General features: G+C 41.6%; 1 protein-coding gene across 14 annotated transcripts in view; it reads left to right on the top strand.

Annotated features, from left to right (window-relative positions):
• Positions 1–22,499, top strand: part of OSBPL1A (oxysterol binding protein like 1A) — a 76,305-nt gene that overhangs the window by 31,948 nt on the left and 21,858 nt on the right. For 10 of the 14 annotated variants that reach the window (XM_046938225.1, XM_419165.8, XM_015277981.4 and 7 more), the window contains one exon: positions 15,457–15,619. The exons of 1 other annotated variant lie outside the window; for it this stretch is intronic. In XM_046938225.1, the coding sequence (XP_046794181.1) occupies positions 15,457–15,619 (163 nt within the window). Of the gene's footprint in view, positions 1–4,350; positions 10,733–14,752; positions 15,145–15,456; positions 15,620–22,499 lie in introns of those variants that run through there. 3 more of the 14 variants (XM_046938227.1, XM_046938226.1, XM_046938228.1) reach the window with 3 other exon arrangements.

The raw sequence follows: 22,499 nt of genomic DNA, 5'->3' as shown, positions 1-22,499 counted from the left end.
CTTATTGCAATGAGGATATTGTTTGTTTTCCTCTCCACCATGCTTGGAAAACAAACTGGAATGAGGAGGGTGCACATTCTTATTCTTGTACTGTCATTGTGATTTCGTAACGGCATGTAAAGCTGATCAGCTTGTTCTTAGTTTTCTGGCCATTGTGTATCTGATGTGTTTTGGGAGAACAGATGAGAAACAGAGAGCTAAAACTTGATGGCTGTCCCAGATAGCCAGTGTGTTGACAGTTAAGGGCTGCTAATATTTCAGAAGAAAATGAAGCAGCAAAAAACCAAAAAAAAAAACAACCAAAAAAACCCAAAAAAACCCAGGATTTAAGATCTAACCTCTGTATATAGCAGCATATCTGTTGACTGTGGTTACTGGGGTTTTGTCCTGCAGTTTGAGAGATACTTGACTGCAGTGGTGTTCCGGCTGTGTGGTCTGTTTTTGTCTCAGCTGCATAAAATATCAGGATGCCGAACTGGATGACTACAGTCACACGTGTTTACTAATTGTCTGGAGATGCGTTCTCCATCTTGACCTTTGTTTCTTGGAAATGAGGGTTTCAATAATGACTTTTTCCTTGTAAAACTGATAAAAGTTAGTTCCTTAGAAGAATAATTCAAAAAAACCTATTTCTCCACATATGAAAAAAGAAATCTCATCGCTTTGATTACTGGAATTTAACATGTTTTTGAGGGGGACATGATATTTAACTTTATTACCTTTTTTTTTTTATGTGAAATTGTACTCACTTGAAGCCTTAAGTTACTTATGTTTATGTTGTCAAATCCTCTTAGGTTTGCCATGTGGTGGTATGTTTTACTTGGTCTCCTTACTTGTCAGTGATTTAAAAATTAAGATCTCTTGCCTTATGGCCTAGTACACTGTTGATGTGCAGTTGTTTTGACTTTTCTTGAATCAGGGAAGTTGAGTCTAAATTTCCTTTTTTCCTCTTCTTTGCTCTTCTTCAGTTACGTAGTTCTGATCTGCAGCTACAAAGAATAAAGGTCTGTTGACGTAGTCTACCTAGACTTCAGCAAAGCCTTTGACGCTGTCTCCCACAGTATTCTCCTAGAGAAGCTGGCAGCTTGTGACTTGGACAGGTGCACTCTTTGCTGGGCAAAGAACTGGCTGGATGGCCAGGCCCAGAGAGTGGTGGTGAATGGAGTTAAATCCACCTGGCAACGGGTCATGAGTAGTGTTCCCAAGGGGCCTGTATTGGGATTGGCCCTGTTTAGTGTCTTTTTGGGTGATCTGAATGAGGGGAATGAGTGCACCCTCAGTAAGTTTGCACATGACACCAATCTGTGAGGAAGTTGTGATCTGCGTGGGAGTAGGAGGGGCCCTACAAAGGGATTTGGGCAGGCCAGATAGCTGGGTTGAGGCCAACAGGATAAAGTTCAACAAGACCAAACCCCAGGCATCAGTACAGGCTTGGGGCAGAGTGGCCGGAAACCTGCGTGGAAGAAAGGGATCTGGGGGTGTTGGTTAACACTTGGCTAAACATGAGCCAGCAGTGTGCCTGGGTGACTTGTATCAGAAATAGTGTTGCCAGCAGGAGGACGGAAGTGGTTGTCACTCTGTTCTTCACACTGATAGAGGTCATGCCTCAAGCATGGCGTTTAGTTTTGAGCCCCTCACTATGAGAAAGACACTGAGGCCCTGAAGTGTATCCAGAGAAGGGCAACAAAGCTATGAGGGGTCTGGAGCACAAGGCTTATGGGGAGCAGCTGAGGGAACTGGGATTGTTCAGTCTGGAGAAGAGGAGGCTCGGAGGACTTTGTTGCCCTCTACAACTCCCTGAAGGGAGGTTACGGTGAGGTGGTGGTCAGCATCTTCTCCCGCATAAGTAGTGATAGGATGAGAAGGAATAGCTTCAAGTTGTAACAGAGGAGATTTAGGCTAGTCTCCAAAAGAGTGGTGAGACGCTACAATGAGCTGCCCAGGGAGGTGGTAGAATCAATATCCCCAGGAGTACTCAAGAAACGTTGGGATGTTGCACTAAGGAACATGGTTTAGTGGGGAAATATTGGCCGTAGATGGATAGTTGGACTGGATGATCTTGGAAGTCTTTTCCAATCTCGGTGATTCTATGAAAATGGATGGTCTGCCCTTTTAGGTAGTATTAGTGGTGTGCATATGGTGGTTTTTGTTTGTTTGTTTGTTTTTTGTTGTTCTTTTAACTAAATTTCACCTGACTGACTTGTTAACCAAAATTACCCTTGTCACTACCTTACTCATTAACACCTCAGAGCTGATAGCATTTTTGTAATAGAGGTGAGCCATTGTGGAATTCAACTTCTGTGATTGTCTTTATCTAATGTACTTGTTTGCCTGTCAGTCTCTCCCAAACTGCCAGTGACTTTGAAAGGGTATTTTTTTTTTTAAATATTAACATTCAGAATTGTGTTGGTGCTGTGCTGCCCGGTGGAGAAATGTGTTTGTGTAATGCTGACTGCTGAGTCACTGAGGTTATCGCTAGAATTGGTAAATGGGCTATATTTGAAAAGTGTTTATGCACTGAAAATAAATCAATGGTTTTATATTTTTTCTTGAAGGTACGTGCAAGGCATAGTCATTAATGAGTGTTAGTAACCTGTTTCTCTAAGTAGTGCCTTTCCATGTATAGTAAACGTCGTCATCTTTTAAATGCATCTGTAAGAGACTTTAAAAACAAAACAAAAACCAAAGTGTTCCATGTTATTGGAACACAACTTGGAAATGCTGGTCTGTGCTTGTGTGAGGATAACTGATCAGCACACACAAAGCAAATGATACTGCTTTTATAGTAAAGAGCTAAGCTGGATGTTGTTGCGAAGGAATGGTAAAGTGTACAGGGCCTTTGAATAAGGCATATCCATTTGTTGTGAATATCCTGAAGAGTTCAGTGTAAGAGGACTTGTAGCTTTGATGCAGGGATAGGGCTAATCTGAGTATTTCCTGTCTTCATAGAATGCATTTGGGAGTGATGCCTGGGATGTGTGTTCACGAGCTCTGTGTTAAGCCACATGTAAGGTAAATACAGACTCAGTCTGTGGTATTGAACAGGATTGGATTTCTTTCCTCTTGTACTTGTCACTGCTACATCCTTAATGTTGAAACTCAAATGTCAATGCAGTAACTTTTGGATCTATCGATGTACTACATGACTGTATGAAAATGGCTTTAAAGTGTGTGTATTTGAAGTAAGTTCACAGCGTACATTATAATATAAGGGTACTCCTTAGCTTAGAACTTCAGTCCCAGAAGAAACTATAAAAGTTTTCATCTACATCAAAGAGGTTTTTGCTGTCACAGTTCTTTGCTTTGATGAAATAAGCTAGTTTAGATATGTTGTTTGACCCTTGAATAGAAGAAATACAGCTTCCCATTAATCTTGAAATTTAATAGTGTAGCCTATTAGTTCCTGTCCTTTTGCCCCCTCCATCGCTCTCACAAGCTATAGTGAGAGAAAGGTCTGGGAGAAAGAAGCTACTCTCACCTTTCTGGAAAGCAAAAAAGCACCTGCAGGAACCTGAAGATTTTGAATTGACTGACATAAAGCAATAGCAAAAAGTCATCTATGGTGATTTTATCATTTTGATGGAGAATATGTCATGATAATGGTTTAACTCCTGTAGGTAATGTGGCAATCCATATTTGTCAGTAGCTTATACCTTACTGGAAATGCCAACGCAACTATTAATTGTGGAAGCATTCTGCGCTATGCATGCAGATTGCATTGCCTGCTGTTCCAGTGAAACACCTTGCTGCAAGGTCAGACAGAACAAATTCAGGAGAAGAAAATGAGCCTTTAGGAGAGCTTGAGACTTTAGGCAGTTGCATCTATCCCTATGATTAGTGGAAATCTAGTTTAATCTGTTCTGTATCTTCTCCACCACTGAACCCACGCTTTAGGCTAAGGTTTAACCTCTACTCTCGCAGAATCACAGAATGGCTGAGGTTGGAAGACACCTTTGGAAGCCATTTTGTCCACTACTCCTTCTGTTCACACAGAGCCACCTGCAGAGCTGTGTCTCTATGACCATATCCACATGACTTATGAGCATTTCCAACAGTGGAGACTCCACAACCATTGTAGGCAACCTGTGCCAATGCTTGGTCATCCTGCTTGATGAAAAAGCATTTCCTGATACTTAGAGATAACCTCCTGTGTTTCAGTTAGTGTCTGTTGCTTCTTGTCCTGGCACTGGGCACCACTGAAAAAGTCCTGGCTCCATCTTCTTTGTGCCCTTCTTTCAGGTATTTATAGACATTTATGAGACTCACCCAAGTCTCCTCATATCCAGGCTCTCCCAGCTCAATCAGCTTCTCCTCATAGGAGAAGCACTCCTGTCCTTTGATCATCTTGATGGACCTATGTTGGACTTTAGTGTGTCCAAATCTGTCTTGAACCGAGAAGCCCAGAATTAGGTCCAGAGCTGCAGGTTTGGCCTTCTGGCAGCACTTCTTCTAATGCAGCCAAGAATACTATTGTACTTTGCTGCAAGGTTACAGTGTTGGCTCACTTTCAACTTGACATCTACCAGGACACCCAGGTTCTTTTCTGCAGAGCAGCTTTTCAGCTGGGTGGCCCCAGTATATATCGCTGTGTAGCTGTCAGTTATAAGTTGTTTCTGGAGACTGACTGCTTCACTGGAAAGAATTTGTGCATAAGCAGAGGCAGCTAGTGACATAGAAAAGTCATTTGGTGCTATGTCCTTTGATGAAACGTCCACATAGTAGTTAAGAAGCAGCAGAATGTAGTCACTGGAGAAAATTTGAGGGAACCGTGTGTCATAAATCAGCTGATAACATGCAGTCTGTGTTTTTTAACTCTTGTCTTTGCACCCACATACTATTTAAAGAATCTTAAAAGCAACCTGTCACTCTAAGCTATCAGATCCTGTTTCAGTTTGGGAGGGGTAAAGGGAAGAGTTTGACATTCCTCAGGCTCGCACTTCCATCAAATCTACCCTCTGCTTTTCTTCTGGGAATTGATGGTTTTTTATTGGAGAATGTCACAGAAGAGCTTATCAGAAATTTAAGCTGGGGCCATTTCTTTCTCAGAGCTGCAAATGCTACTAAATTACACATTGAGAAATAAAAGATTTATCGTTAAAAACATGTGCTACAGATTTAAGTCTAGATGACCTAAAAGTCTGTAGAAGAATATGTAACTGGGAAGTAGGTTTGTTTTATCTGCTCTGATCTTAAGTTTTAACATATTCAACATATTAACAAAGAAAGTCCCAAGCAGCAGTGAATAGCATGATGAATTCTTGCCACAGAAAAAATAGTAAACCCCCCAGATAAAGGCAAAATTGATTTGAGATTATTCATAAGGAAAGAAGAACTATTCCACCAAGTGCAAATATCTGTTTGTGCTATCTAGGTGTTCCGCATTGTAGGGGTGATGTTGCATAGCATCTCTTTGTAAGGTAACAGCAGATGTCATATTTTAGGCTAACTGTGGTGCTTGTTTTCTAGCAAAAATGCAAAGTGGGAAGTGATATTTTACATTCTTGGTATGCAAATGTCTTTTTGCTAATTTGACCTAATATTGGATTTCCGTAGCCCGGAGTGCAGTTATCTGTCTGCCCTAAATGCAGAATGAACTTCTGTACGAGATGCTCAAATTCCAGGAAGTGTCTTAACAGCCTACCTCAGGCCTAGCTTCTGTCTGCCTGCTGTCGTCTGCTTTGGCATAAGGTCAGAATAGCTTCTGAGAGGAAGAACTTCCCTACAGAGAGACACATTTCTTACTGCTGCAAGTCCTAAAATCTCAAGTAGTACTGAGATGTCTGTGTATATCTATGAAGTCTGATTCCTTCATACTGGAAAGCTGAGAAGCATCTGATTAATTGATTAATGTGACCAAAAGTGAGGTCACAGGAAGTGACCAAAGTAGATTTCATTTAGAGACCTGAACTCCAGCACTGTGTTGTGAAGCCCACTGTTGACTTCTAGCCTAGGAAGGAGTGCAGATTTTTTTTCATTTTTAGCTAGCTTGCTTAGCATCCATACTTGGTTGAGCATTTCTAGCCTAAATTAAGGACTAGTGAATAAAGCATCTGAGTTTTTTGTATTTACAAAATACCATCCGAAATACTGTATGGCATGCATGTTTGTTGGGATTTTTTTGGAAATGCATTTAGAAAAACTTAGGTAATCTATCTGGTTAACTAGGTAGTAATGTGATTAGGGTTCCAAAACTGGAGATTGTAGAACAGACAACTGGCTTCAGACATATTAATTAAAGAAGCTGGTCTCATGTCTAGTTGTATAATAGCACTGGAGAACCAGTAAAAGCCAAACAGCAATAGAGCAAAAAGGTAGCAATCACTTCAGAAAGGAAAGCAGTAATACAAGTGTTCGCTGTGATCCAGCTTGGAAGAAGTGTGGAGGAAGGGGATGCAAACAGGTTGATCAAAGTAGTCAGTGGTGTGTACTGAGATATACTTAAGGGAAGTAGTTAGATCAAAACAGCTTTAAGACCCGTTTTCAAAATAAAACAGTCCTTAAGAATAAAAAGGAAATGTTTCCTGTGTGCATTCTTAAGAACCCTTACATCTTAGTTTCACAGAGACCAGGCTAACAAACTTCAAAGATGTCCAGAGCCTCTCTAAAGACGCACAAAAAAGTTCTTGTCAGATCTGAAAGCATGTAACAACATACTGTTCTTATGCTGTTGGCATCAATATTTATGTACTGGATTGAAGGAGGCACTTTGCTGGGTAAGGTTACTTGTGGCATCTGCCTCTGAGAAGATAGATGCTTAATCTCACTAGGGCAGCAGAGTATCTTGGGGTGTGGAGCTTTTTTGTTTTTATAGTCTTGCTGCTCTGCGACTTGAAATACACTTCCTGAACATGTACATCACCACTGATGTCATTCAGCCCCAGCTTATTTTGGCTTAACCTATTGGCAAATGTGAATTGCAGCCATATTTAATTTCAGCTTGCCTCAGAATAGAAACAATACTTAACAGAAAAAGACAAAATCAGAAGGCTCTTTCTTTGGACTCCTTATATTTGAGTAACTGTCATTATAATAAGACTGGAATACAAATAGGGACTGAATATGGAATTTGTCAGTTTACATTGAATCATCTAAGTAAAATACAACTGCAAAAAGTAAATACTTCAGAGAGGAGGACCCGGATGCCAAAAAGCTTCACATTAGAAATGAAACAAAGAAGCCTCTGCTAACACTTGACCAGTGCAGAATCACTTGGAAGAAACCAGTTTCTCTAATAGAAAAGCTGTAACTTGGCTCAGGGCTGCAGTGTTTTCAGTTGGTTAAAACTTCAGCGCTTCACTGGTCTCTGGATAGATAAACTTTCTAACAACCAAATGTGAAAACAAGAAATGGGAGGCAAGGCAGCAAGCACCACGCTGAGGAAGAAGCGTCAGCCTCCTAGGAGGGAAAGGTGGGAGACAAAAAGTATTTGTCCCTAGCATGTGAATAGTTCTCAGTAGTCTTACATTAAGAATTTTGATAGTACATGCGTATGTTGGAAGAAGATCAGAGTCTCCAGCTCTTCTCTTGAAGAACAGTTCTTTTGCTGCTTCAACATCTACATGTGTTGGCATGATTTAACTGAGGTGGAAATTCTGAGTGGACATAAACTTGGGTCTCGCTTGTAGTAGTGGTTCCTGTATCTCTGTTTTATGATTGTATTTTGTCCTTCAGTAGCAGAATGCTACTGTTTTAATTAATCAAACATAGGGAAATATTCTAACTGTAGCCAGAACATTGAAATGTAGCCTTTCCAAATGAGCCCTGCTAATCTCCTCCTCTTGAACTTTGAGGTGAATGCTGGTAGTTGACTAACAATGAATCCTTATGTTCATCTGGGGAATAATTGAGGCAGAGTCTTGTGACACAATTCACAAAGTCTTTGGTTTATTCTAAAGGCTTTGAGTTGGAATTTAAGTGAATAGATGGCTCGGACTTCAAATTGGTATGTATGGGGTTTGCTTGCGCGTTTGGGAGTCTTTCAGCCTTTGAACAAAAAGGAAATTTAATGGTGGCACTGCCTGCGTATGAGTCTGTGATCCTGCATTTTCTCTTTTGAATTTGATGACTTTGATAAGCTGTGGTACTCCAGGGCTGTAGCTGCAGACTCAGCTGTCCAGACTTCTCTGGTGGACTGATGGTGTCTTGTGATACAGTAAGTAACCCTTTAGCGATCGTCAGAGAGCTCAGTTTGTCCTTGATTAACTGTTCACATCTCGTTTTGCATTTCAGTAATTGCACTACCAGTAGTTCAAGTCACCGGCAGGTGCTACCTGAGTGTTCTATATTTAACTAAAGATCTGATAGATCTCCAATGCCAGGTAACTGGTAAGCTTATAGCACAGAGAGAAAGCAATAATCAGTGATTGAAATAAAGTATGATTTACTTGGTACAGTCCTCTGTACCCCAGGGGTGAGCATGGGCCAAGTTTGCAGGAACTATTTCACTGCAGAAGAAGTTGTGATACAAGACCTTAACATAGGTAACGTAGCAAATGTTGCGTGTTGCTTGTGGCTGGTAGTGATAAGGAACGGTGAGTCAGCAGAGAAGCTCTGTGGAAAGGCCCATGTGTAAACAGATGAAGCTCAGAAAGTTTTGTATAACATTTACATGTTTTAGGGCCTTAGGAATCTAGTGATGGATTCATAAAACTGACTGTATCTGTTAGTCTAAAACAAACAAAAAAAAACCCAACAAAGTCTTCCCAATGTGAGCTGTCACCTTTGCAGTTTAATCATCTATCAAAAGTGTATTTGTAAAGAAACTATTCTTTTCTCTGGTAAGTCAAATGCTGTACTTAGGCATGTTTGCATTTCCCTGGTTGGGTTTTTGAGCGAATGGGAGAGGCTGGGAAGCAGGGTGAAAGCAGGAGTAGGCAAATGCGATCATATTAGTATTTGTGCTTAGTGGAAGTTAAGTCCCATAAACAGAGATAAAAACGGAGCCTTTTTTTTCTTCTTTGTGGGAAACTTCCTCTGAAGCTCAGGCATGCTTAAAACAATGAGAACTCCAAATGAAAGCAACTGGTTTCAGTTTCATTTCAGTAGCTGCGTACGCAGCGGCCATGTACTGCTGTAGGTAGTAGAAAATTTAAAAGCACTTCTTCATAGAAGCATGTCCTGTGGAATTGCAGTGCCCAAACAGCATGATTCAAATCTAGCCAAGAAAATAAACAAAACTGTTCCGTTTTCAAATAGAAATGCCTTGGAGGTCATTCTAGGTCTTTCAGTTTCTTCCACAATGAAATGAAAAGATAGGTTTTGTCCAAGGCGCGGGGACAGACCTGACTCCCCTTAAAGAAAATTATATAGTTCTTTTCCTACGTTAAATGTAAAAGAGTAACAGATTTACTCAGCACTAGCTTCAGCTAGTCGTTGCAAAGAATTGGCTCATGCCTGGAGGCACTAGCAATAGGGACAGTATTGTGCTAACAGCAAAGTTGCAACTGTGAGCTTGTCTGTTAGAATAGACAAACAGTGTATGTATCTCAGACTCTCGGCGTTGAGGTGGCGAATTGCAAGATCTGAGTTTTGATTCAATTTGATATGAAGATCACAGAACAAGGGAAAGAAGCCTTATTTTTAATTCCTGGTGCTGCTTCTAAATAGATCTCTGTAGCGTAATGAGTTGCAAGGCATAACTTTGCCCCTCAGGTTACATCTTTCAGTATACTGAACGAGTAGCTGACTCTGGAAGATTGACAATTCCATAGAAATGTGTGAAACAAATTGCAGGCTTGATTGACATTTACTTTGTTATAGAAAGGACTGCGTTTAATGTCAGGAGATATCCACTGAAAAACTGGCAGTTCTACTGTAGCAGCATTTTTTCTAATTGTTTGCTTAAATATTAATTTTAAGCTAAGTATTAGACTAGCCTTTAGCTTACTGCTGAGAGCTTGAATCCTTGCACCTGTGCTTCATGGCAAATGTTCCGTATGCAGTGATGTTTTTAGGAGGAAGGAATTTCTGTAGCAGTTGGATAAAGCCATTCTATTCTGCAGACCAAAGCTCCACTTCTGAGCCACCAGAGGCATCAGTAAGGTAGTGTAAGAGGCAGCTTTCCTGCCGTCAGCTTATTGCAGAGCAGAAGTGGTACGTGGTGTACTGACACTGTGCGGGGTCTGCCTTCAGATCCCCTGGTGGTTGCTATGTGAAAGAAGTGGTTCTTCCTACACAACTTGAAAGTCTGCATATTTGGGATATTCTTATTCCTAGCACTGAAGTTGAGTATTTTTGAAAGAAAAACTAAACTTAATCATACTTAGATATTGTGAGGTCTGTCTTTTCTCTCTCAATCCAGGGAAACTTTAGAGCTAGGGTATGCTGCATCTTAATTTTTCTGTTTTAATGTTAAGGGCAGGTAACAGTACACATTGAGATTTGTGCTATGCTTTGCTTGCTGTGTGTTGTCTTTAGATGATTTACTTGCAGCTGCGATAGCATGTTGCTGAGATAATCATTTATTAGCTGGCCGTACAGTGGTGTGACCCTTTCCTACCCTACAAAAGTGCTACTGTTGTTGGGCCTCAATTTAAATTAAAAGCATCCAGCACCACACAAAGCAAGTATTTTGTGTATTGTACTGAGATGTCTTCAGGATGGACAGAGAAGCCTTGGTTGCAGGCTTCACAGATATACTTCAAGACTTCAGCCTTTAAAAAAAGAAAAAGAGAAGTAGTGGTCTGATGCACGTTGCTAGTCTCTGGCCTGCCTCATGGAAACTGAAGATAAGGTGAGGAACGGGACTGGTGTTTGTGACACAGAGAAGCTATTTGCTGTTTTGGAATTGGCACGTGAACTTTCCTGCTAGTAATACGTAATGAAGGAGTTAACTTTTAAATAATGCTCTTGGATTTAGCAGGATTTCTAGTGGTGTGGAAAGACTCTAGAAGTGTCTGCAGACAGCTTGTTGCTTTCCTTTAAAAAATAATGATAGATAGAGGGCTGATTGCTAAAATAACTAGATTCTACTACTTGAATTCACAATTCAGTGCTTAAAGCCCGAAGACTGTGATGTCTATGGGGACTTCCCTTCAGCTAAACCAGAAGTGAAGCCACGTACCAGAACGTGGGTTTCAAATCGTTCCGGTTGAGGTATTTAAAAAAAAATAAATGGCTGTGCTGACCTAGATACTGAAGTCATCTCTTGGTGGTTCTGTGTCAGTGTATCAGGTGAAAGTGGTGTCTGTAGCAGCAAGGTTAATGATTGAGTGCGTTTTTATTTCTTTGAGACAAAGCTGGTTAGTTTCCATCGGCAATTATAAATCTGATATTTCACTATAATGACATTCCGTTTAGAGATGGAAACGAGACTGATGTTAACTGTCACTGTTTAACAGGAAAAGCGTAAGCCCAAAGTCCTTGATCAACTGCAATTGCTTTTGTACGTAATAGCTTCTGACAAGGGTCGGGTACGGAGCCTGACCGGTTGAACGAAGGTTTTAGCTGGTTTCATGCTGGACTCATTGGAGTGCCCTGTGCTGCTGTCTCTGCAAAGCTCTGAGAGCTTACAGTGCAGACACTGGTGTTACAGAGACCAGCAGCAGGCACCAAAAGATGAGAGCCGTTCTCTAGCTGGAAGAAGAGCTGAACCTGGTGTGATGTGAATTGCCATCTGTCTCTTTCTCAGCTCAGGCACAACTACAAAGGTACAAAAAGCATGGCTGTATCACAAGCTGTGCCTTACATGGACTGTCAGTAGTGTGTCCTTTCTAGTATTTTTCTGGATGTGTTTGGACTGAGTTTCCTGAGCTTGTGTATACACTGACACCTGCAGCATTTTGTTGTGATATTTATTACATTATTTTTATTTAAATATTTATGTCAATGTGTGTAAAATGCAGTGAGGTGCCCACCTAATGCAACTTCACAAAATGAGATGGTATTCTACTGACAGAATTTTGTTTTATCTACCTTCAGTTTAGTAGACTGAAATGTTTTCTTCATTGTTTGTGGTCATCTCCCTGCTTTAAAGGCAAATCCTAGAGATTTTGTGTTAGTAAGCATTTAAAAAAACATGGATGTTCCTCTGGTAATCTTGAACTAGTTTCTATGTTGGGACACTTGAGAGCCATGATGGGAAAGAAAAAACTTTGGCAAAGCTGAAGCATCGCCTCTGAAAATATGATAGAATAGCCAGAAAGATGGAATAACTTATCTCAGAACTTAAGCATCATCAAAGTCTTCTGAGTCAAAAGCAGAGTATGGAAAAAATTATTCATAAAAGCAATTACTACTTGTGCTGTGGGAAAACCTATAGTTCAGCTAGTCATTTATATATGCTGTTGTAGTGTGCTTTGTGTTGTATGTGTGCTTTGAAACTATTGCAAGTCTGTCCACATCTTTCTTAAGCTTGGAAGAATGTCCAAACCCCCTACTTTCAGAGCTGAGCCCCACGCTGAGCTATAGGCTGTAGAAGCTTGTGTGGCCATATCTGGGCTCTCTGGATGTATAGGCCGTCCTTCAGGGTTTAGTTCTGTTGACAAAGGTTTCGGGTTGGATTTTCCTACCCCCTGTGTATTGAATTCAGGTTGCTTGAAAACCAGATCATTTGTTTATGAATGAACGTTCATAAATTACAAGCAACAAACTTCAGCATGTTTTTATTAGCTTCTGGCTAGCATTGAGCTGCTTACATAACAGATAGAAAGGTTTTTTGTTACCTACCACTAGTGTATAATGGCTATTCTAATAAGTGTTCAGCAGATAGGAATTATGGAGGTACACAGAAGAGTGAACCTTACTGTTAAGCTGGCTAATCATTTTCCAGAAAGGGAATTGATTTTCAGCACACCTTTTGCAGCTCCGAATAGCTGTATATGATGATAGGGCAGAGGAACTTGAAGTCAACAAGGGACTTCTTTGGGTTTTGAGCTTGTATCTATTGTTGCTTGTTTAGTCAAACTACCGTGCTATTGGTGGAAGCAAAAAGATCTGAATTCCATTAGATAAACTTTTTCTTTCCATTTACTGTTAAGTAGCATTGAAACTTAAGTTTTAGATAAGTATTCAAATCACTCAAATTGTATATCAAGACATAAGAGTTAGATGTTTATGTCCTCTAACAACTGCAAAGTAATTGTAAAGACCATTTTAATAACTAGTTTACTTTTGTTAGTGTTTAATAATAATGAAAAGCAGCACTTCAGTTGCAGTCCTTCGCCCTCTTCTTTTTAAGAGAAGGTAATAGTAACCTCATCTCTCTAACCTGGCAGTTCCTTAGCTGTTTGGTAGCACACAAAATGTAACCCCTGCAGAACCAGCTTACCAACAGGTCTTTTCCAGTGGCAATGGCTGACTTCTATGAAACATTGCAGTAATTGGCTTTGTTGGGACCTCTACAATGAACTTGAAATGAAAGTGGCCATAACTAGTCCAGTTCTTCTCATTTTGTTCAGGGTAAAGCTATTATATAGTAAGTGACTTACTGATTTTATTGCCTTCAATTAGCAACCTAATTTTGTACTCTTTAATTATCATTTAATTGGATTGCCCCTCTGTACTCAGAGCATGACAGCCAAAGCAGCTGATCTTGTATTTGACACAACTGAGGGGGTGAGAATTTCTTCCAGAATTCTTTCTCCAGTGGTTCCATTACTGCCAGAATAGAAACACCTCTCTGGAAGTGGTAAAATCTCTTCTGGTATTTCCTTCCTAGCCCCTGAATCCTCATCCCATCATTTGTGTCTGACACTGAAAGCACTGTTTGAATGGTTGTCACAGCAGAGAAGGGTAAAGCTTTTCTAAGTGAGAAGTGACCAGGTAGGACATATGAACGGTTCTTAGATTCAAAAAAGTGATTTTGATATATAAGTAGGTTGCTTAGCAAGGTATGTAACTTGTCCCTTTATTTGCTCCAAGAGATTTACATGCCATTGCATGTTGTTAGCGGAGGGGGATTTAATTGCTGACTGACCTTTGAGAGTAACCTGGAGGAGAAGGCAGTGGTTGGGGATGCTTGGAAACCTTTTAAACAGGGTCAGGAAGGGAGAGAGGAAGAGAAAGAGAGTAAGTGGCTTGGAGATTGGAGAAAGAACAGCCCATTGGAGCCTTGTTGGACTCTTCTCAGAGAGCCTTCCTATGTCTTGCAGCACTATGCAGCTGTAGTTGCATCTGGGAAGGGATTGTCCTACTCTGCTCTGCACTGGGCAGCCTCAGCTTGAGCTCTGCATGCAGTTTTGGGAGCCACAATATAAGCAAGATGCAAAACTATTAAAGAGTGCCTAAAGGAGGGCTGTGAGGACAGTGGAGGATCCAGAGGGCAGTGTGTATGAGGAGCAGTTGTGATCCGTCTGCTCAGCACAGAGCAGAGGAGCTGAGGGGAGGCCTGATGGCGGCTGCAGCTCCTCACAGGGAGCGGAGGGGCAGCGCTGAGCTCTGCTCTGTGTGACAGCGACAGGGCCCGAGGGAACGGCATGGAGCTGTGTCAGGGGAGGGGCAGCTGGGGGTTAGGGACAGGTGCTGCACCAGAGGGCAGTGGGTATGGAATGGGCTGCCCAGGGCTGTGGGCATGGCACTGAGCTGCTGGAGTCCAGGAAGCATTTGGACCGTGCTCTCACATCTAGGGCTTGGATTTTTGGGTGGCCCTCTGTGAAGCCAGGAGTTGGACCTTGCGAGTCCCTTCCAACTTGAGATATTCTGTGATTCTGAGCTGGCTCCCCTCCCCTGAAAGAAGGAGGAGGTGGGAAAGCACCCACAAGAAAAGAAGGGTGGAGGGAAGGAAATAGGAAGGACGTGTTGCTCTCCTGTTACTAGTCTTGGACTCAAGATGCAGATATCATCCTCCTCTCTGGTGCTTATTGCATGTGTGGGCTTTAAAAACAAAAAAACCTTCCTTCCATCTGGTGGCTGCTCTTCTTCCCTTGTCGGCTTCTGGCTCCTCTGTAAACCATTTTGGGAGTGCAGAGAGAGAGCTGTTTATACTGAAGTTAAATTTGTTAGTAGAAGAATCTCTTTTTTAACCTCCTTCTCTAATCCTCAGGGTTAAATGTTTTCAGCACATAGTTCATTTGCAGTTATTTGTAGCTGGCTGTGCCATTTGCTCTGTAATTCAATTCAGATGATGCTTCTTGGCCCAAATTAGAGCAGACTAGTACAAGGAGCTTGGTGCATGTGGAAACTGATCACTGTAACTCCATATTTAAGGTCGTCTGAGTAGATCTGTAAATACTTCCCTCCAGTTTTAAGGCACAGTTATCTGATTTGAATTTACTTGCAGAATTTCAGTCTGTAGTATCAAAAGTTACCTGACAGTTTTCTCAGCTGCTGAAAAATGCTGAGTAGCAGCCATACTGTGGTCACAGTAATACTGTAATATTCTCATAAATCTGTGTGGCTTCAGTTCCAGCTGTTTGCCTTTGAACCAGTTACTTATTTATCAGTCTATTTTCTGTATAGCTTTCAGCTACGCATTCTCCGGAGAGATGAGATCTTATTCATACATGTATCTACTTATAGGTGAGGAATTTGAAACTGGAGCATGAGCAGGAGAAAAACAAGATCTTGTCAGAAGCATTAGAGACACTAGCTACTGAGCACCATGAACTAGAGCAGTCTCTGGTTAAGGGATCTCCTCCTCTCAGCATCATCAGTGAGGAGCAGTTCTATGATGCTGTTTCAGGTAAGTAATGATGTCCAGTGTGTAGCCAGCATGTGCGTGGTGATTGCGTTGGAGGAGTGGGGGGAGCAGTCTTGCTTTATGTGAGATCTTTGTCTTTCTACTGTGGAACTGTTTTAAGGAGAATGCTTTGTGTGCTTTGAGTGCGCCCCTAAAATCTTTCCCAAGTTCACTTGTAGAATTGTATCGTTTCATCTGAGCATGACAGAAAGCTACAAAATTCAGGACTGTTATAGAAGGTCTGATTGCTTGGGTGTCTACACCCTTTTTTTAAATAGCAAAACGTATGAGTCCTATTTTAGGATATGTAACTGTATCTGGAAGCTTATGACTTGCTTTCTCCATGGTGGTGTTTCTTTTTTCTTTTGTTCTTAAGGTCTATGTGAAAAACCACTGCATTTGAAGGATAATGAGGTTGAGAAAGGCTTGTTTTGTTTCCTTTCTGTATACCTTAAGTGTCACAGATGGAAGAAGATTATGAATCAAAATCTTTTGTGCATTCGGAAATGTCTTCTGTCTATTCTCTGGTGTTCTGTATCTTTTGTATTTTGTGTGCAGAGCATGCAAATAAGGATTTTGGAAAACTCTGAATTGCATGAAGATAATGAATACGTGGACTACGTACAGCCTCTTTATACCAATGCAGCTCAGTAACAGCTCTAATTGGTTAATCCCACAAAGCACAGCTCACTTATAACTGTGAAGGATCTCGAAGACCTTGAGGGCGAACATAGTCTAAACGTAGTAGATAATTATACTGGGATGACATACTTCACAAGGAAGCGTGATTGGGGGGGCTACTTTTTCCAAGTTCAACTGTCTGATGCTTCTGACAGATGAGAAAAGCAGCCTTCCCAATCTCTTTGATGGATTTTCTGCAGTGCGCAGCTTAACTAAGCAGAGAATAAAACCAGGCAAAGTATGGAGTCTATGCTTAGTGTGTCTGAAGTATAGCAGAGGAATTTGGTGAATTAACAACAGACTGCTCCTTGGCACCGTAAGAAATATATCAAGCCTTCAGCAAGGAGAAGAGATGGAAGAACACTAGAAACAGGTTCTTCAACCAGAACCAAAAGAACAATTCTGCTGAAAGGCCTCAGGCTCTTTGCTTGTTGCAACAAAGCAGAGAATATTTGTTTATGTGGTGCTGCTGGAATGTAGTCTCTCCAGACAGGCTTGCTTTCTGTATGTGAGAGAAGCTCAGCTTTTAGAGATCTGTTATTCTGTACCTGTCCTAAATACCCCAGCAATGTCCTCGTGAATGTAAGTGTCCAAAACTGCCTCTCCAGTTGAGAAGGGGGTGTTTTTACTGCTTGAAGGTGCAAACAAATCACATTGAAAATAGTCATGTAGCTGTGAAACCTGTATTTATACGTATGTATACATATATATGTTATATTGAGCATACATGTGTATGTCAATTCTTGCTCCTTCGGGAGAAGTTATTTGACGTAATTCATCTTGATTGCAATTTAAATAATTTTCCAGGACAGCTCACTTTCTTGACTGTCTGTCAACTTCATCAGACTAATGTTAAGTCTCTCTTTTCTGAGCTGCTCACGTTCAGTGCTTTGCAGCCATTTGGGTCCTCTGTGTCTCTGAGGGCACATGTTTGGGGGAGGGTACTCTGATTTCTGTAGGCTAGGAAAGGGGGAATGTGACATGGTTTCCTGGCTGCTGGATGTGTCTTATGACTTTGACTGTAAGCACAAAAGGAGTTAGATTTTTGTGGGTGTGATTTGGGGCATGTTTTGCTCTGTTTGCTTGGTTGTTTTCACTGGGATTCTGATAATACTTTTTAACCCTCTTACCTTTCTGCCATGTCTGTGGAGGCTCAGCCAGAAGGACTGTAAGGACAACAATACAGTGAGAAGAGAGGTCAGGGGACATACTGCACTGAATCAGAGTTGCAGGGATATGAGTCTCCTTGTTTGGGCTAATGGGGTGAGATATGGCAATGTTTTCCTAGCAGAGAACAATGGACCCAATTGTCAGAAGAAAAAAAAAAAGGAAGAAGTTTAAGGTATTTGGACTTTGAGTCTTCAGAAATTTTGCAAAATCTCTTATGCAAATGTCTATTTATTTTGGATAAACACGCTGTGAATCATCCTACTGCTTTGTAGGAGAGATTCAGCAAACAGCAGTGTGATTTAACTGAGCGATGTGATGAGTTCTAAGGTATGTCAGTGGCAAAATATTACTACTATGAGAGTATATCTGTTGTTAGGACACCTTTTTCTAGGTATGTTTTTTTTCTAGTTCTCGGAATTTTTAAGTTTCTACTGTAGGTTTGATTTTATAGAAGTGAGAGCATGGCATAACTTAGCTTGTACTTTAAGCTAGTGAATCCTTAGCTTTGATTTACCAGGTTGAAAGAAAGAGCCACTGCTGATATTTTACTAGAATATTTTCTGTGTATTTTCTGCTTGTTTTCTCTGAATTAAAGTATCATTAGCTGTGACAATTCAGAGCAAGACAATTTTCAAACTCGTTCTTGAGCATAGGGTGTAATAGAAAGGGTATGTACACACCAGGAGCAACTTGTCCCCGTTTATCAAGCTCTGATTCATGTTGTAGAGCAGTCTGAGTGCATGAATTGGACTCCTGAATGGAGATGAATCAGAAGATACAGTCCAGTTCCAATTAGAGACTCAATCCATGGTAGGAGAGTGGAGCTCATCTGAGGAGAGAACCAACAGAAATTTAGCTGGTTTGAATGCCAAGTCTTCAGCACCATCTGTTTGGTGTGCAGATCTGCTTCAGCTGAGGTTTGCTATTTGCTAATGCTGGCATAGACTAAACTGGTCACCGATAAGTCTGTTGGTAGAAACCGTGGGCACTATAACAGAAATACCTTCCAAAACTGGGGTCAAGAAAATGTTTATTGTGTGGTAAGACTGCTTACTGCAGTAGTTTATTTGCCGAAGTCTTCTCTACTTTTTATTTTTCTCTTTTTAGTGATACACTGGTATCTGTGCTTTCTGACTGTTACGGTAACTCCTTCCCTCCCATTGCAGGGGATTTAATAGACACTGAACATGAAAGGAAGATCCCAGAGGAAGTGGGAGTTGTGTTGTACTACAAAAGCATAATATCCAGTATATTAAAAACAGCAGCATTAAGTGTGTTATTAATCCAAACTCTGAGTTTAACAGGTCAGTTAACAGTGCTTCCTGGTGCTGTCATCTGAGCATCCTGGGAGTGGTGGAAATACGTAGTCAATAGCACGTGGAGTACAGGAGCTCTTGGCTGCAGGTTTGAGTGGTTAACATGTGCCAAACTCTTCTTCTAGGTTTGTGGCAGACTGGGGAGGGGAAGAAGCACTGAACAAGCAGCAAAATTTACAAAGACTAGTGGCACCTTCTAGAGAGTTGGAGAAGTTTCAGCTTCAAGTGTACAATCCTCAGGAAGCATATGAAGAGAGAATACAAATGTATAGTTCACCTGCAACGTGGAGCTCAGAAGGCTGTGATTAGTGGCACAGAGTCCAGTTGGAGGCCTCTATCTAGCAGTATTCCCCAGGGGCTGATGCTGGGTCCAGTCTTGTTCAACATCTTCATCAGTAGCCTTGGTGAGGGGATAGTGTCCAACTTCAGCAAGTGTGCTGATAATAGGAGGCTGAGAGGAATGGTTGACACCCTGAAGGCTGTCGTACCATTCTGTGAGACCTGGACAGGCTGGTGGAGAGTTGGGCAGAGAGGAACCAGATGAGGTTTAACAAAAGCAGGTGTAGAGTCTTGTGCCTGGGGAGGAATAACCGCATGCACCAGTACAGGTTGGGGGATGACCTGCTGGAGAGGAGCTCTGCAGAGAGGGACCTGGGGGTCCTGGTGGACAGCAGGTTGGCCATGAGCCAGCAGTGTGCCCTGGTGGCCAGGAAGGCCAGTGGCATCCTGGGGCGCATTAAAAAGAGCCTGGCCAGCAGGTCAAGGGAGGTGATCCTCTCCCTCTACTCTGCCCTGGTCAGGCCTCACCTGGAGTATTGTGTCCAGTTCTGGGCTTCCTGGTACAAAAAAAGACAGGGATCTTTGGAGAGAGTGCAGCGGAGGGCCAGAAAGATGATAAAGGGCCTGGAGCATCACTCCTGTGAGGAAACGCTGAGCAGCCTGAGTCTGTTCAGCTTTGAGAAAAGAAGACTGAGAGGGGATCTGATCAATGTCTATAAATATCTAAGGTGCGGGAGGCAAAGGCACAAGGTTGGACTCTTTTCAGTGGTGTGTGGCAATAGGGCAAGGGGAAACAGCCACAAACTGAAGCATAGGAAGTTCTGCACAAACGTGCATAAGAACTTCTTCACAGTGAGGGTGACGGAGCACTGGAGCAGGCTGCCCAGAGGCGTTCTGAAATCTTCTCTGGAAGTATTTTAGACCCGCCTGAACAGCTGTCTGTGCAACCTGGTCTAGGGAGCCTGCTTTGGCAGAGGGATTGGACTAGATGATCTCTAGAGGTCCCTTTCAGCCCCACAATCCAGTGGAAAAAAGAATGGCTAAGCTGGACATAAACCATAGTGGGGAGATACTTGACCTGGCCTTGTCCCTTATTACCTGCAAATCAAAAACTAAGATTGAGAAGAGCTTAGAACTGTCCGGATGTTTCTTTTTAAAAGCTTTCATCTGTGAGGTATGGGGTTTTTTTTTGTTTGTTTTGTTTGTTTTGTTTTGTCTACTTTCTTAATTTGTGTTGCAAACAAAGTTCTTGTGTTAGTTGAGGGGGTCATTAATGGTTTGGTATAGGTGTGATTTTCCTATAATTGCAATTCTTTGCTGCAGGCATATATAGATTATATTAAACCTAACGTTTTGTAGTACAGTGTCAGCTCTTACATGCTACTCATTGGTGCTATATTCATAAATACTGCTCCTAAATGGTACGAGAAGTGGGTAGACTGGTTCTGTTCATGTTTTAGTTTATCTCCAGTTATCGTCACCACTAAAGGTTGGGAACTTACAGCTCTTTCCTTCATATTTAGGGTAATTGTCAAATGTCATTTTTGAATGTGTACCAAATGTTTTCCGGAACCCCTGGGAGAGTATTGCTAGGCTATGGACTTTCTGTCTTGAAGGTAGTTAAATGAATAAATTCAGGCATCTCAGAGAGTGGGAACCACCTGGTCTGTGTTTAACCACCTTGCCCATGGTTAAACAATACCTTTCTCAAGTGCATTTGTTCTTCTAATACATTGTCCAAATCTTTCATCAGGAACTGAAGACTGACCAGTTCTTGCAATAGAAGGCGACCCCTTGACTTCAGTCATAAGTTCCTGTTTTCCTTTGCTCTTCCAATCTTGCAAAATGTAGCCAGTGCATTTACTTTTACTCTGACACTTCTGGTTTTGAGCTGCAGATCTTCACATTCAGCCTTTCCTTGTCTTGAAGATCATTTAATGTTGGCTCCTGAATAGGGAGTCTTCTGTCTCACCACCTTCACAGCCCACATCCCCTTCAGTTCACTAGAAAAAAAAATCTCGTCTTCTCCTAGTCATCTGTTTGACAGCTGCTCTGTAGCAACTTGTGAATATAAATCTTTTTTTACAGTGATGGGGGAGTATGCAAATCTTAATTCAGAAAAGAGTTAGCTCTGAGTACACAGGGAAAAACTCTGAGTGGCCTGTTGAATCTGACTCAATAAAATACTGGGCTTTCTTTCGTAGGAGAACTCTTGTTAAGCTCATTGGGCTGAAGGAGATAGTTGAGATTCTAGGGACTGGAAATGGAGATCTTTGGTGGCTGGAGTTGCTAAAGACATACTTTTGCAGTGAGATACATTTCTCAGAAAAATGGGAGAGGCATCTATAGAGAGAGAATTTCTTGTATCAGTGTCTGGTTTCATTCTACTGTTATTTGTTGTATGTTGCATGCTCTGTTGTTATTCGGTAAACCACATGCCCTGGAGAAGACTGTCTGGTCATTGTCCAGCTCTGGAGAGGTCTGCAGGTGCTGAGCCCACTCATTTCAACATAATTTTCTCGTGGCACAGTGATGTAAAGCCTGTATTTGGAGAACTGAGCACGTGTAGTGTTGAAAAATCCTTATGCTGAGAGGTGTACTGCAGTGTGGTCGGCGATTCTGGTGAAGCTTACCTATCCTCTTCTTTCTGCCTTTGTGGTCCTAGATCTGTTGTATAGATCAGCTCCTGATGGTACAGAAGAATAAAGGTGCCGCACAGCAGGCAGACTGCTGTTTTGTAGGGTTTGCTTCATGTAACAGAGAAACCCTGAAACAGTAACTGCTGGCACAGTTAAGCAGTTATTTCAATAGGACCTGACTTTAAGGGGCTTACAGATTGTCACATGTTGGCTGTACAGTGTGGGTTGGGATACTGAGGGCCAAGTTGTCTTACGCTGCTGCGGGGTCTCTTCCTCTGATATTAGGATATGCAGCAATGTTTTTCTGAATACCTGGCCTTATGGTCTCTGAAGAAGTCTCTATTTCATGTAACAGGGTTGTCCGCAGGTAAAAATTAATCTGCCTATCCTACTTTTTATAGGCAGTACCCACCATGTTATATCATAAATTGGCATAGAACTAGATTGAGACATTTGCGGAAACTTGTGAGAAGATTTTCTGGAGTGCCAGTCCACTTTTTTAGCATATCCTCAGCACCAGCTGGCAGCTCTTTTCATTCCCTAGCAACTGGCTTAATTTTGGTACTGACTTGATGAGAAGAGGAATTGATGTTTTTAATGAAACCCAAGATCTCCTTTATGTTTCTAGATCTCAACCTCTCTAGAGAGAGCAGAGGTGTTGTAGCACAGCTCATCCATGGATTAATGATTTGTTGTTTTCTTGACCTTTCTGTGATCTGCATATTCATAAAATCATAGAATTGTTTGAATTGGAAGGGACCATTAAAGATCATCCACTCCAACTCCTCTGCAATGAAC

The sequence above is a fragment of the Gallus gallus genome, chromosome 2 (genome assembly GCF_016699485.2).
Source record: "Gallus gallus isolate bGalGal1 chromosome 2, bGalGal1.mat.broiler.GRCg7b, whole genome shotgun sequence".
NCBI classification, from domain to species: Eukaryota; Metazoa; Chordata; class Aves; order Galliformes; family Phasianidae; genus Gallus; species Gallus gallus.
Note: the sequence above shows the minus strand (reverse complement) of the source record. Positions and strands in the feature narration are given on the sequence as shown.